This window comes from Anolis sagrei, chromosome 5 (assembly GCF_037176765.1).
Source record: "Anolis sagrei isolate rAnoSag1 chromosome 5, rAnoSag1.mat, whole genome shotgun sequence".
Classification (NCBI taxonomy): domain Eukaryota; kingdom Metazoa; phylum Chordata; class Lepidosauria; order Squamata; family Dactyloidae; genus Anolis; species Anolis sagrei.
In genome coordinates, this window is record NC_090025.1 from 105,984,594 (window position 1) to 105,999,583 (window position 14,990).

The window sequence follows — 14,990 nt, forward strand, 5'->3', positions numbered from 1 at the left end:
TTGGAGGGCCGTATCTAGCCCATGGGCCTTAGTTTGAGGACCACTGCTTTAGTCCTTTCTTCCTGCATCCCTCTCTCCTTCCCTTTTTCTCCTTCCTTCCTTCCTTCCTTCATACCTACCTATTCTTTTGTCTTCTTTTATCTCCCTCCCTCCATTCTCTTCCATCCATCCTTCCTCCCTCCTTCCTGCCCTTCCTTCTCTTTTTACTTCCTCCTTTTCTCCTGGGGGATGTTTAGCTTGGAGAAGAGAAGGTATAGAGGGAACATAGGAACCACAATCAAAGAACGGTTTCAAAAAAGGAGTGTCCCACTGAGGAAGGGAAAAACTGACTCTAGAGACCAGGGCACATGGGAGCAATGGTTTCAAATGGCAGGGAAATAGATTTGACTAAAAAGATTAGGAAGAACTTTGTGAGAGTAAGAGCTGTTGGAGAGTGGCATAGGCTGCCTTGGACTGTGATGGAGTCTCCTTCTCTGGAGACTTTTCCACAATTGGGAGTGCTTTTATTGTGCCTTCTTGCATGGCAGGGGATTGAACTGGATGGTCCTGGGGGCGGGAGAAGGGTCTCTTCCAGTCTAGGATTCTATATCAGGAGTAGGCAATATGGAGTCTAATGGATACACTTTTCCTCTCCTGTCCATCATCTCAACCTGACCAAGGCTAACCATTTTGGAATCCAGGCGTTTCCTGTCTTTCCTACACTTTCTGTCTCCGAAAGAGAAGAAGGGGAGGAAAGGACATGGAGGGGACCTGGGGAGAACCACCTCCCTCCTGATCTGCCCACCCCGCTCCAGGGCCCACTATGTGGTCCCAAGGGTAGAAAGTTTGCCCATGCCTGCATAACAATATCTCTATGAAGAACCTATTTGTTGATGAGTAGCCAAACAAAAGTTGAATGATGAAGGTTGGGAAGAAGCTTTGAAAGTAGTCTTGTGTTGGCAAGGGTCACAATGTATGCACAGCACAGTGGAATAGTCCACTGTTAAACAAAATACATAGACTAAAAATTAATAAACAGTAAAGCAAGAAATTAAATACATTTAAAATTTCCACCCGAATCTTTTATTTAAAAAAAATCAACATATTCACAAGAGTAAGACATATAAAACCCACTGGAAATATTTACAACATAAAGAACAAAAAGGAAAGTAACATACACCTTTGTGCACATACACATGTGCGCGCGCGCACAGCAATCAGAGGGGCACAAAATGTGGAATGCTATTGCACCCATACAGAAACAATTTTGTTTTGAAGATGTCAATATTCACATACTGAAGCCAGATGAACTGAGCTGCATGAAAGCACATTATGTCTCAGTGGGGTAAATAAAGGAGATTTGAAGTTTAAAAGATAAACAGAACGAACTCCAACAAGAAAAGGCAGATCCAATTATAGAAGCTGAGTTTGACATATAGATTGGATTATTTCTCAAAGGGGAACTAGAAATATATCTCATCTGTATGGTTCACCATCCAGTTTTGCCTTCAGTTAATAGTGTGAGGCTCCTTCTACACTGCCATATAACCCAGATTATCAAAGCAGATAATCCACATTATCGGAGTCTACACTGCCATATAATCCAGTTCAAATCAGATAATCTGGATTTTATATGGCGGTGTAGAAGGAACCTGAGTTGCTTGTGTGAAGTTATCCTTCATGTGAATAAATGTGACATCAAAGGATCCTCTTCCCTTAGATTCACCTAACACTCAAGTCACAAATGCACACTTCTGTGTCCAAAGAAAGACACATTAGCATCATGTTTCCCAGTAGCAGCGCATGTCCTCTCAAAAGTACAAACTTAATACAGTAGACTCTCAGTTAACCAGAATTCTAGCAAGTGGAATTTCAAGCAACCAGTTAGAAATCCAAGAAATAATAAATAAAAACTAAAAATATGTATGTAATATAGCAAAATTGTGTCTTAATTTCTTTACCTTAAATTTGCTTTTAACTACAGTATTTCAATATTAGTATCAAGTCAATACCAAGTTTATGGCATAGTATGAGGTATAGCATTAGGCCTATTTTTAATATTAACTCTCAAGCAACCAGAAACTACATTTATAGAGCTTCTACTAATCCCCACAGGGGACAATTAACTGAAAGTCTACCGTACTAGTTTTCTAATGTGTTAACTTCATGACATCCCAAAGAATACCAAGAACTATGGCTTAGTAAAGTGTCACACAGAAGATCCCCTGCAAAAAGGACACGTCCTTCCATTAGTTTAGGTTTGTGGTGTACATATCACCACAACTTGACCCATCTTTCCCTTCACTCCCTGAGCAGAAACAGTAGAAGAAGCCACTAGTGCACATGGAGCTTCTCTGGAATGTAACTTTCACAGACTAAATTATAATATATTATCATTATGCACCTATAAAAATATATCCCAGTAATGATAGATTCAATCTAAATTTAGGAATGTGCAACTTGACAGGCTAAAGTAGAGCTGGCCATTCTCCCTTCTCCAGCATGGCAGTCCTTCCAGCCACCGAAAATCCATCACAAGAGTCAGAGGAACCAGTCAGGCTATGCAATGGTAAAGTGGGATCCCTTGTAACTGGGAACCTTGACATACAGCCATAATCCAGAATATCAAGGCAGAAAATCCCACAATATCTGCTTTGAACTGGGTTATCTGAATCCACACAGCCATATATTCCAGTTCAAAGCACGCCTCTAAATTCGGACTCCAACCCCAACATATACAGTACAGCGAGATACATTTGTATGCACGATGCTCATAATATATATGGAAAATTAGCCAAAAGAAACCCCAGTTAAATACAATCAATAAATATTGAGAACTATTCAGATGTTTCAGACATTATAGGCTTACATTTTGTTTTAGTTTTCAAAGTATTCTTTAGTAGCTTTGGTCTGTGTTCGTACTTGCGTATGCTAACAACTTCTCACATTGAGAACTTGCCATACATTTCCATTTCACAATGAAATAATTAATTACCAAAATTCAAGTTAAAAGGTAGTCTGCCTCTTTCTATAGTTAGACTTCATCCCTTAAAAAAAAAAGGACAAGGCTAATCCATTATTGCCACCAGCAAAGAAATAGTAACTGAAACTCCAATTATGACTCATATATATCACTGTACCTTTAGAAGACAACAAAATATGAAATTTAATATACAAGAGGAATGCAGAAAGGTAAGTACAGTAGAGGGGACCACGGCTGAGAGGCCATCAGGGTTGGCCTGAGATGGTTGTCCTTTGTCCCCAAAAACAGTAGAGTTGCAGACTGTGAGGGGCATGTCTATCACTGAAGATTAGCCCTTGAAAGAGTCTTGTATGTTCTTCCCACATTAGTTGTCCTACATCTTGGCAGCCACAAGATGTCCGTTCATGTCTTCAAAGTCTTATCATAAAAAGGGGCCAAAGGCATGCAATTTTTTTCACTACAATTCCTATGGCCTGTTACAGGGGGAAAATAATATACACCCCATACTGACAAAAATATAGCCAATCCTTCACATTCACTGGAGCTGGGGGCACAAGAGCCCTGTGACAGTGGGAAAAAACCCTTAGGAATATTTAGGTCTTCCAGCAGAGCTCTGCGGTCAACTTCTGGTGGAATTTGACCATAGTTTCATGCTGAAGGACCTAGAGAGGCCTAGATAGATGTTTAGAGCAGTGGTTCTCAACCTGTGGGTCTGCAGATGTTTTGGTCTTCAACTCCCAGAAATCCCAACAGCTGGTAAACTGGCTGGGATTTCTGGGAGTTGTAAGCAAAACACCTGGAAACTCACAGATTGAGAACCACTACTCTAGGGCCTCCAGTGTGATGTTATGGTCAACTTCTCGTGGAAGGTGACCACAATTTCACTGGGGGATCTAATAGATTCCTAGAGATAATGTTTCAATTAAATCCACAAAAGTCAAACATGCAAATGCAGTGGGCTAATTGTATTGGAATTGTAGTAAAAAAAAAAACCCTATGTTTCCAAGTTCTGTCCTGCAGTCCTTCATTTGTGAACAATGAGTGAATGTATCGTGTTGCAACGTCCCATTTACACAACACAATTTTCAAGTAGTACTTAATAAAAAAAGTCTTCAACACACTCACCAAATATTCTGACAAGCATGGAGCACATCAAGAAAGCATGCTTTTCTTTCCAGAGTCCCACTTTTCTGAAAACATATTCAACCCTGAAGTGGGAGAGCCATAATCCACCCAGGATCAGACACCTGTCTGCAAAGTGACTTCTCTTCTCTTTGGTATCCCGTTGCCTATCCTATTCTTTTTACAGTCATAGTCCTTCTCACCTTAAAACGTCTGTCTAAAACATCTGCTCTGGTTCGTTTATACATAGAAGCATCTTTTTACATAAAAATAAATATTTACAACTCATGTGACACATAAATAAATACACTCTAGAAAATAAAAATATTTTGATTGTACAAAAAAGAGAAGGAGTATCCATTGTATCATTACCCCATTTCCCAATCCCTCCGAATTGATGAAATAAATAGATTTAACAGATCTTTCCCGGCAGAGGAAATCCCACGTTTTGGACACTTTCTACACTCACAGTATAGAAAGTTGTCTTAACAAAAGAGGAGCTGCTAGCTCGCGTTCAGAAAAGCATTTTTCCGAAGCTGTTAATAAACAATACAGACATAAATGCGTTAGCCCCTGTGTAACAATTCAACATGAGTGGAATTAAAAAAAAGAGGGAGAGAGAGAGAAAAATCAGCAATATTTCTCAAGTCTCTCTAGATGAGTGGCAAAATGGAGCAAGTTGGGAAGAATGAGGTTAGATTTGCCATAACACCTTCAAGTGATGGAAGCAGGTAAAGGCTCCCTACCCTTTTCATAGTTTAGTACTTTGCAAAAGTCTTGGCAGACACAAGGAACTGAGAGGGGAAATGAAAAAATAGCAGCAATTTAAAGGTTATAGCGGCTTTTCCCCCATGAGGATTAACCTCAATGACAAGCAGGTGTCAAGAACAGAGCCTTTTAAACGCCGGCAGCGTCATCTTTTGCAGGCTGTATGCTTGTCAATTCCACCATTGAGTTCTTTTCCACAGGAGGTGAAGCAATACCGTCCTCTGTTCGCCGCTCAAATCCACTAGAGATGTCTTCAAAAGTCCGGCCTTTTGTCTCAGGGACTTTAAAGAAGGTGAAGAAGAAGAAGAAGACGAGAAAGACAACAAAGACGATGAAAACATATGGGCCCCAGTATAGCTGCAAAGAAAATGAGAGAAAGAGAGATGGTTACACTTCAATAACATCAGACCTACATAAAAGTTCAAGCACGGCTACAAAGACAAGAATCATAAATTACAGCTATAGATCCCCTTTTTGCTGCAGAGTGACAGTGCTCTCTGCCTCAGGCCACAGTAAGACCACAAAACTTATACTGCAACATGTGCCCACATAGGAAGCTTTTGCAGAATTGGAGGCAGCTTGCAGAAAAGCCGCCTAACCCCCCCCCCCCCCCAAGACAGAGCATATTCCAGTCTTAATGTTCTACCATTCATGGTCTACTGTAACCTCTTGATGCTTTAATGGGAGAACCAAAATGGGCCAAAGTTGGCTCATATACATCGTGAAAGGAGGTGTTCTGAATCTGTTTCTTCATGCTCAGAAGTCACATGAAAATCTTAAATGATGGCCTTGCTTTCCCAAGTACCATTCCATGGAATGATCCAATTAGAGAAGTGGTTCTCAACCTGGGGTCCCCAGATGTTTTTGACCTACAACTCCCAGAAATCCCAGCCAGTTTACCAGCTGTTAGGATTTCTGGGAGTTGAAGGCCAAAAACATCTGGGGACCCCAGGTTGAGAATCATTGAATTAAGAGTTTGTCTTTCACCTCTTTCCTCATATCTTCCCTCATCTTTGAAATCCCACAATAGATGAAACATGTAACAAGGTCACATACGCACACACCGTTATAATATCTCTTTATGTGCCTTTGGTTGTTTCCTCAATTTCTTTTGGTTTTCAATCTGTTGTTATATTATGTAATAACAACAACAACAACAACATTATTTAGAGACCACCCTCTGTCCCTGAGGGGACTCAGGGCAGTTTACAACACCTAAAGGCAAACATTCAATGCCTGGACAAATGCAATTTTTTTTTAACAATAATGCAATATAATAAACATAATAATGAAAGTGAACTTATTGTATAAAAATTACGTTAAAATGAAAACCAAGATACAAAACCATTTACACTAATCACATACTCAACATCAAAACATCTCAGATTATAAATATATAACTAAAATAAATGGAAATTTGCTGGTTATAGTTGTTCTTGAAGTGTACCCAAGTGGCCACGAAGTACAAGTAAATCAGCAAATATTCCAATTGATTTAGATCAGTGGTTCTCAACCTGTGGGTCCCCAGATATTTTGGCTTTCAACTCCCAGAAATCCTAACAGCTGGTAAACTGGCTGGGATTTCAGGGAGTTGTAGGCCAAAACACCTACAACTCCCTGATCTAGAGGGTCCTAGTCCTCCTCCTCTCCATAAGCCAAAGTGCAAAGGTGTGTCTTCAAGGGTTTTTTAAAGGAGAGGAGGATGGGGGCATTTTTATTTCTTTGGGGGCAGAGTTCCAGAGATAAGGGAGTGATCAGGGAGAAGTCCCCCTCTCTCGTTCCCACCAACCGAGCTTGTGACGGGGATGGGACCAAGAGCAGGGCCTCCTCCGCTGATCATAATTTCAGTCACTGTAAGCAAAAAGCTGCACTGCCCAATAGTGTGCATGCCAGCCTAAATGCTCAAACCACAGTTCTTACACTAGCGTATGGGAAAAGCATGGCCACGAGGAAATTGGATGTCCAGTTTGAGAATCCTGCCACAGCCACCGCTGCTGGACGAGGGCCCTGGCTGAAGAGTTCAGACACAATAAACCAAGGGATGGGACCAGGGCCAATTTCAAACAAAGCAACGAATGCAAGAGTAGCAACAATGCTGATGTAGTTCATCCAGGTCACAGTAGCCTGCAACAGAAAAATGGAAAATTAATCACTTTGGGCATATTTATACAGAAGGCCTCAGCCACCCAATCTATTAAGCATCCAGATTCCCTGAACACCACTGAAGACATCTTTACAAATGCTAGCAAGGAACAAACTATTCACAATCCAAGATGTGCAAAACAGGCTCTATTTTGCAAAACCGCTGACATTCGCTATTTCTATTGTTGAGATAAAGTATTTGGCTGAGAAATGTTTAGTATTTGTGATATTGCTGGGATTTTCCCCCAAGGTTGCATTGATTTTTGGCAGTAGAGTGAAGTGCTTGACTTTCACACTGACCTATATGAAGATCAGGGTTCTAGTGCTTCACATAATAGCTTCAATATCCCTCACTAGTCTAGCAAGGGCCATTTGGAATTTTGTACAGAAAGTCTCCTGGGCAGGCATGTAGCCGGGGGGGGGGGCGCTTGGGGGGCTTCACCCCCCCCCCAAAGTTCTCATGGTGGTTCACGAAAAGGCCTTACTGGTGCATTATTTACACTGTTATGTTTATTCATATCATGATCTGATCACCATACTCAATATATCCCATATGCATGGGGGTATTGGGGTAATGATACAAAAGGTTTGCTAGGCTAGACCCTCTTTCTCTCAGGCTCAGCCCCCCCAACCCCCTCCCTGAAAAAAACTCACCCCCCCCCCCGAACTGAAATCCTGGCTACGGGCCTGCTCCTGGGAACACACTTCATGCACTCTTAGGGGAAAGATAGTCTGTCCTCATTCCCCAAAGAATGTCGGGAAATTGGCCAAGATCCAAATCTATGTACATGGTTTTAGATTGTTTCAGTTTGTTTAATTATTCAGTGTTAGTCAATTCTTCGATGCCTTTTTAGAACATTTGAAGTACTTTTATTTTCCCCCACAAATATTGTTTCAATTGGTTTTAGTCTATGCTACCCAGAAATGATATAATATAGGGCGGGATATGAGTATCTTAATATATCAAATGATGTCACACCATTCCTTTGTTGCACTGAGTCTGAAATTTCAAAGGGGACACTCCCAGACTGTTGGGGACAATCAAGCTGTCTCTTGAAGTGTCAGCAAAGCTTTGTTTGTTTTTAAGCAAAAAGCGTGCTCAGACCAAGATAGCATGACTAATGCTATCTATGATCTGATTACAAATTTAGGTTACTGCAATGCATTATACATGGGCCTGCTCCTGAGCTGGGTTCAGATTAAGTCTGGTCTTGAAACAGTTTGCTGGCTTCTTCTAACCCAAGATCAAGATAAAGGTTTCAACCTTTTAAAAATAGGGGGTTTTTTTTGGGGGGGGGGGTTGTTGTGTCAGGAGTGACTTGAGAAACTGCAAGTCGCTTCTAGTGTGAGAGAATTGGCTGTCTGCAAGGACGGTGCCCAGGGGACGCCCAGATGATTTGATGTTTTATCATCCTTGTGGGAGGCTTCTCTCATGTCCCCGCATGAGGAGCTGGAGCTGATAGAGGGAGCTCATCCGCCTCTCCCTGGATTCGAACCTGCGACCTGTCGGTCTTCAGTCCTGCCGGCACAGGGGTTTAACCCACTGCGTCACCGGGGGCTCCGTCTTAAAAATAGGTGTGAACTTGCACTCATACCAAACCCACAGGAATAATTGTATTGATTGGGGGGGGGGGGGTAGGAGAAACAAATGTATTATATGTTGTTGAAGGCTTTCATGGCCAGAATCACTGGGTTGCTGTGAGTTTTCCAGGCTGTATGTTCCAGAAGTATTCTCTCCTGACATTTCACCCACAACTATGGCAGGCAACCTCAGAGGTAGTGAGGTCTGTTGGAAACCAGGCAAGTGAGGCATGAAGCAGTCAGGCTTTGAAGCTGCAAGGCCTTTTGATGCTAATCAAGGTGGCCAATTGCAACATTCACACTTGCCTCCAACAGACAAGAGTTCTTTCTCCCACCCTGGACATTCCACAGATATATGAACCTCACTTGCCTACTTTCCAACAGACTTCAAAACCTCTGAGGATGCCTGCCATAGATGTGGGTGAAACGTCAGGAGAGAATGCTTCTGGAACATGGCCATACAGCCTAGAAAAATCACAGCAATCCAAATGTATCATGGTATAACCTTTTTTGCATCCAACAGCTGTAAGTAACTCTTAACATGGTCCGTAAAATAGTATTTCTTGTTCTTCTTCATAGATATATCATGCAAGAGACCTTTTCTTGTATATCACATTTACTTCTGGCACACAACAGCTTCCTCCACAATTCATTTGTGAGATGTTTCGCAATGTTTTGTTATGCATGCACATAAACACTGGCACAGACCCCCTTCCCATGCAACACTGTCTAGCTGAATGACTTAATCTCCTGACCTGAGACAGCCCTGATATTCTAACTCTGCTCAAGGATAATTCTGACAGCTTACCTTTAATGCCAAGCTGAGGGTCATGATCGCTGCGCAGACAGCCATGCCTCCCAAGCCAATTAAGTGGAGCGTCCTGCGCCCTGCATGCTCCACAAGGAAGAGCTGCACCATGGGAGAGAAACAACACATTGCTTTTGCCAGGAACTGAAAGTAGGGATTATCTCTCTTATAGCCACCAGTGTCTCTTGTCCTTCCTTCAACAAGCCTTGTAGGTTTAATGCGGTTTATTGAGCTTGGAAAACAAGATGATAAAGCTTGCCGACCAAAGAGATGTTTCTAAAAGATCTTTTTCTTTTCTTTTTATGAGCTTTACAGAACAACGCCAACTACCCCTCCAACAATGGCCATATCTTTCAATCCCCTTACATTCAGAGGTATACTGGCTCTGACGCTCCATTTAGCAGTGATGCCCAGTACTAATTAATAGAGAAACAACACATTGCTTTTGCAATCTTCTAGGGGCGCTTCCACACAGCCCTATATCCCAGAATACCAAGGCAGAAAATCCCACAATAGCTGCTTTAAACTGAGTTATCTGAGTCCACACTCAGATAATGTGGGATTTTCTGCCTTGATATTCTGGGATATAGAAGGGCCCTAGGACAAGGGTGTCAAACCAATTTTCACTGGGCCAGAGGACAGTTCCATCTTGTCTCTTGTGCTATGCTAATAATATAATATAATGTAATATAATATAATATATTGTATACACATATAATATTTATAATATTATAATGTAATATGTTATAATGCTAATAATATGTTATTATAATTATATATTTATATTACATGCAATACTACTAATAATATTACAATATAACGGTATAGTACAATATAGTAATATATAATACTGATACTGTACTATGCTAATAATATAATATATTGTGTGTGTGTGTGTATATATATATATATTGTAAGCTGCTCTGAGTCCCCTTCGGGGTGAGAAGGGCGGCATATAAATGCCATAAATAAATAAATAAATAAATATCAGCCTTATTGTTGCCTTCAAAGGGCTGTTCCTTATTGTAAGGCTGTATAAATGTAATTATGTTGCCCTGGCATTGAAAGCCTCACGAGCCACATAAAATGATATGGTGGGCCAGATTTGGCCCGTGGGCCTTGACTAAAACATGTGCGTTCTATATAAGGATTCTGGAAGTTCTTGTGATTCTGTCTCTCACCTGCCTGAAATTTCTTCTGCCATGTCTTCAAACTTTACCTGTCGTTTCTACACTGCCATATAAAATTCATATTATCTGCTTTGAACTGGGTTATATGGCAACGTAAACTCCTATACTCCAGTTGAAAGCAGATAATCTGGATTATCTGCTTTGATAATCTGGATTATATGGCAATGTAGAAGGAGCTTTAGTGTAAGAATGCCAATCATTATGAAGAAGAAAAGCCACCTGCAATATTTCATTTCTCATTCTCTGATACAAAAATACATCAAACTTCAGCAAGTGTGTTCTTAAAGCATGGCCTAATTCCAGAAAGACACACTCCCAAGTTTTAATCAGCTACCCAACTGATTAAATCAATATCTGCAGTCCTACACGATATAACCATGTGCTCCAGGTCACCTTGGCTAAGAGCCCAAGCTTAGTACCCTCTAGTTGAAGGTGGCATTTCATTATCAGGGAGGAATGCAAACATGGGCACTATTCATTTACCCCTCACTTGACAACAGCATTCCACCTCCCAAGGTCTAAGGATCTGACTCAATCAGCACTTCCTGCTAATATGGTTCCCAGGTGGCTGAGCAGGAGGAGGAAATAAGGCCTTAAATTCTTTGCAGAATTAAGCAGGCTTCTCCCTATTGCAATCCATAAACTTAGGCCTGCTTTACTTTGTATATTGCATTTAACCCAATGGCTCTAATCTAGAGAAGATGCAATGGAAGGAACTTTGAAAAAGATTATGTTTTTCAGTAGTAGCAGAGAAAGTAAGCAAGCGCATGCTTGCCCAAAACATGAATGCTGGTGTCACTTTATGGAAACATACCATCCCATTCCAAAAACAAATTGGAGAACCTAATATATGTTCAGTAATACTTACCGATACTACTGTGAAAACTGTGTTGATGACACCAGTGCCAATGGTTGCATAGACAGGCTCTTTCACACCAGCAGCTTCAAATATTCCAGTTGAATAGTATATCACCTAGAGGGAGAGAAATGTGGAGATCCATTACTCAAAATGAAAGGAAAAAGAATTGGATCTTAGCTAGCTGGTTTAAATCACTATTATAACCAGGAGATACTGCTGATATACAAACATCAGCCCCAACTACACTGACCATTTAACGCAGTTCAAAGCAAGACTTAAAATTGCAACATGCAGGTAACATATGAAGGGCTTTCTTTTGTGTATTTTATTTCCTGGTATTGTTATGTTTTTATTGTATGTATTTTATTTCCTGGTATTATTATGTTTTTGTATTATAATGTGTGTACTGTACTGATGGGCATGGCCTCATGTAAGCTGCACCGAGTCCCCCTGGGGGAGATGGAGTGGGGCATATTATTATTATTATTATTATTATTATTATTATTATTATATTGTGCACAAAAAGCTGCCCTTTGTGTGCATCGGGACTCTGTGGTTTGCATAATCACCATCAAGGCCTCAAACCGGTTCCAGGATTTCCTGTGTAATCATATGCATGGTGAAACCACTTTCAGCAATATTGGTTTGAAACTGCTTTAAACAGTCAGTGTGGATATGTCCTTCATCACAATACAGGATGTTTGCTTCATTAGAGAAAATTAATGCAGCAAGTAGTGTATAAATATATTATAGATTTTTTAAATGGGCGCTTATCTGAATGGACAGTGCCCGTTATTTTTCTTTATTTGTTATAGTTTGGCTTGTAATCCTTGAAAGGCTTAGGGCTCTTCCAGACAGGCCCTATAACCCAGGATTTGATCCCAGGTTTTCTGCTTTAAAGTGGATTATATGAGTTCCAATTGCCAGATAATCTGGGGGCCCTTCCACATAGTCCTTTATCCCAGAATATCAAGGCAGAAATCCCATATTATCTGAGTGTGGATTCAGATAACCCAGTTCAAAGCAGATATTGTGGGATTTTCTACCTTGATATTCCGGAATATAGAGCTGTGTGGAAGGGCGCTGGGATAACCTGGAATCAGGTCCTCGGATATTGGGCCTGTCTGGAAGGGCCCTTTAGACTGGATTTATTTAGATATCATGCATTATTTCCTGATTTTCCTGCTATATTTGTAATACTACTTTTTGTCAGTGTTTCATGTATATTTTCTCACAGGTTGTAATATTGTGGTATTCTGTTTAGTGCTCTATATATCCCCAATCATTTGTTATCCATGTTGACTGTAAACAATATTTTGATTTTACTTTTCTATTATATTTTTTAATACTCTGTTTTTATGATGTTCTGTTTTGGTTTATAATTGCAGTGCTTAAAAGCAGAGAGACAATTGTATTTGGTAGCAGTCATTTTCTCTATGAAACTGCAACTGTGTGCAAAAAAGATTTGGGCTTTCTGCAATGGGCCCTCCCTATCATTGCCCACAAAATCCTTGTGTTGGAGGGAGCCTTCTTCTGAAATTTATGATCTGAGCTCATAAATTTCAGGAGAAGGCAATGCCCATATTGCAGGCTCCCTTTTACAGCTCTTGTTCCCAGCATGTGGACTGCCTGGGGCCAGGGAGGAAGGAGAAGCCTTATTATCCCCATTCCATTCCATTTAATATCAAGGACAGGAATGCAAGAATAGATCTATGTTGTCCACATAACCAGTCATTACTAATATATAAAAGAAAGCAATACAATTATCATAGCATTTCACTTACTGAGGGAACCCAGCCTCTTACATCTACTCCACCAGCCTGCCTCTCTCTGTGCCGAGCATTATCCTCAGCCTAACCTGTTTTGCAGGTCTTTTATGAGAATTATTTTAACAAGACATTTTGATCCATCCATTCTCTTATACTTCTTCCTACAGAGATTATAGCTCTTTGGATTCTTTTTCCAATGTATTCAATTCTAGTAACTTGCCGTATTTTTTAAGTGGCACTAGTCTTGTGCCCTTAACAGCTACTCAATTCACAGATTTAGAGTGGTGAAAGAGTTGCCCATCTCAGAGCAAGGAATAGCTCTCAAGCTGGTATCCAAGAACAGATCCTGCAATTGATCCCTGCACTGGTGTAGTGAAATCATGAACTACATCCAGTTTATAGAATTGTTCAAAATCCTTTAAAAAGTTACTTTAGCCCTGTATAATTTGAAATAAATCAAGGAGAACTCAGTTGGATTTATTTATTTGAAGCGTTTATATTCCATGTTTTGTCGAAAGCTTTTATGGCCAGAATCACTGGGTTGTTGTAGGTTTTTTTGGGCTATATGGCCATGTTCTAGAGGCCTTCTCTCCTGACGTTTCACCTGTATCTGTGGCAAGCATCCTCAGAGGTAATGACCTCACTACCTCTGAGGATGCTTGCCATAGATGCAGGCAAAATGTCAGGAGAGAATGTCTCTAGAACATGGCCATATAGCCCCAAAAAAACTACAACCCGTTTATATTCCGCCCTTCTCACCCCAATGGGGACTCAGGGCAGAGTACATACAGCAAACATTCAATGCCGGAATACAACCAACTTTATAAATATACACAAACATTACTCCCAGCTAAGGGCCCTTCCAGAGAGGCCTTATATCCCAGAATTGATTCCAGGTTTTCTGCTTTAAACTAGATTATATGAGTCCGCACTGCCAGATAATCTGGGATAAACAGAAAACCTGGGATCAGATCCTGGGATATAGTGCCTGTCTGGAAGGGCCCTCAATGTCATGGTACTAGAACTAAGCAGTCCTAACTCAAAAATCTGTAGGGCATTAGGAAGGGGCAGAAGTCAACAGAACATCACAAGGGGTGAGGGAGGAGGTGAGTTATGTCACATCCAAACGGTTTACAGTGCAAGGACACAACCAAAAATGCTGACACAAAGTTAGACTGGGATGTCCTCAACACAGACTGAGCTTCTGTTAGGTCAGCTGGACCTTGACTATCTCAGAAAATTAAGATCATACTGCCAATATTTCATCTCTCTGTTCCTAAAACAATTTAACAATTCAACCTCTAATGACCTCTACCTGGCATATAGATTCTGCTGGTGTATACACCTCTTTCAATAATATGTCTGGAGAACTGGGAGTGAATTACTGCAGCTGCCTAACACCCAATGATCTTAATGCACCATCCCTCCTTTCCCCTGTGGGATACCCCTCTCTCTGAAAACCAGCCACTCAGAATAAGGTACTATCTCTATTAATGCCATAGGTATTTAGCAGGTAAGAAACAAGTTCTTGGAATGGAAGAAAACCTACCGCATTGATGCCTGAGAGCTGCTGAGAGAGCTGGAGTGAAATGGCAATGATAATGGCCTGGCGGTAGCTGGGAGAGCGGAAGAGCTCAAGAATGGGCACTTTCTTCTCTTGGGACATCTTGACACTCTCCTCTTTCATTTCATCAATATCACTCGAAACATCTTGGACACCACGAAGTTTCTGGAGAACTTAAAAAGGGGAATCAAACATCAGCCTTATGAAAGTCCAAACCAATGACTC

The 14,990-nt window shown here is 40.8% G+C and overlaps 1 protein-coding gene across 1 annotated transcript in view; it reads right to left on the reverse strand.

Annotated features, from left to right (window-relative positions):
• Positions 1–1,039: 1,039 nt before the first annotated feature.
• LOC132776391 (solute carrier family 2, facilitated glucose transporter member 3-like) overlaps positions 1,040–14,990 on the reverse strand; it is a 34,170-nt gene continuing 20,219 nt past the window's right edge. Inside the window, exons 6-10 of the mRNA XM_060777994.2 lie at positions 14,751–14,938; positions 11,442–11,546; positions 9,384–9,485; positions 6,773–6,976; positions 1,040–5,209 (exon numbers count right to left, since the gene is read on the reverse strand). Coding sequence (XP_060633977.2) covers positions 4,982–5,209; positions 6,773–6,976; positions 9,384–9,485; positions 11,442–11,546; positions 14,751–14,938 — 827 coding nt within the window. The 3' untranslated portion in view covers positions 1,040–4,981. The remainder of the gene's footprint in view (positions 5,210–6,772; positions 6,977–9,383; positions 9,486–11,441; positions 11,547–14,750; positions 14,939–14,990) is intronic.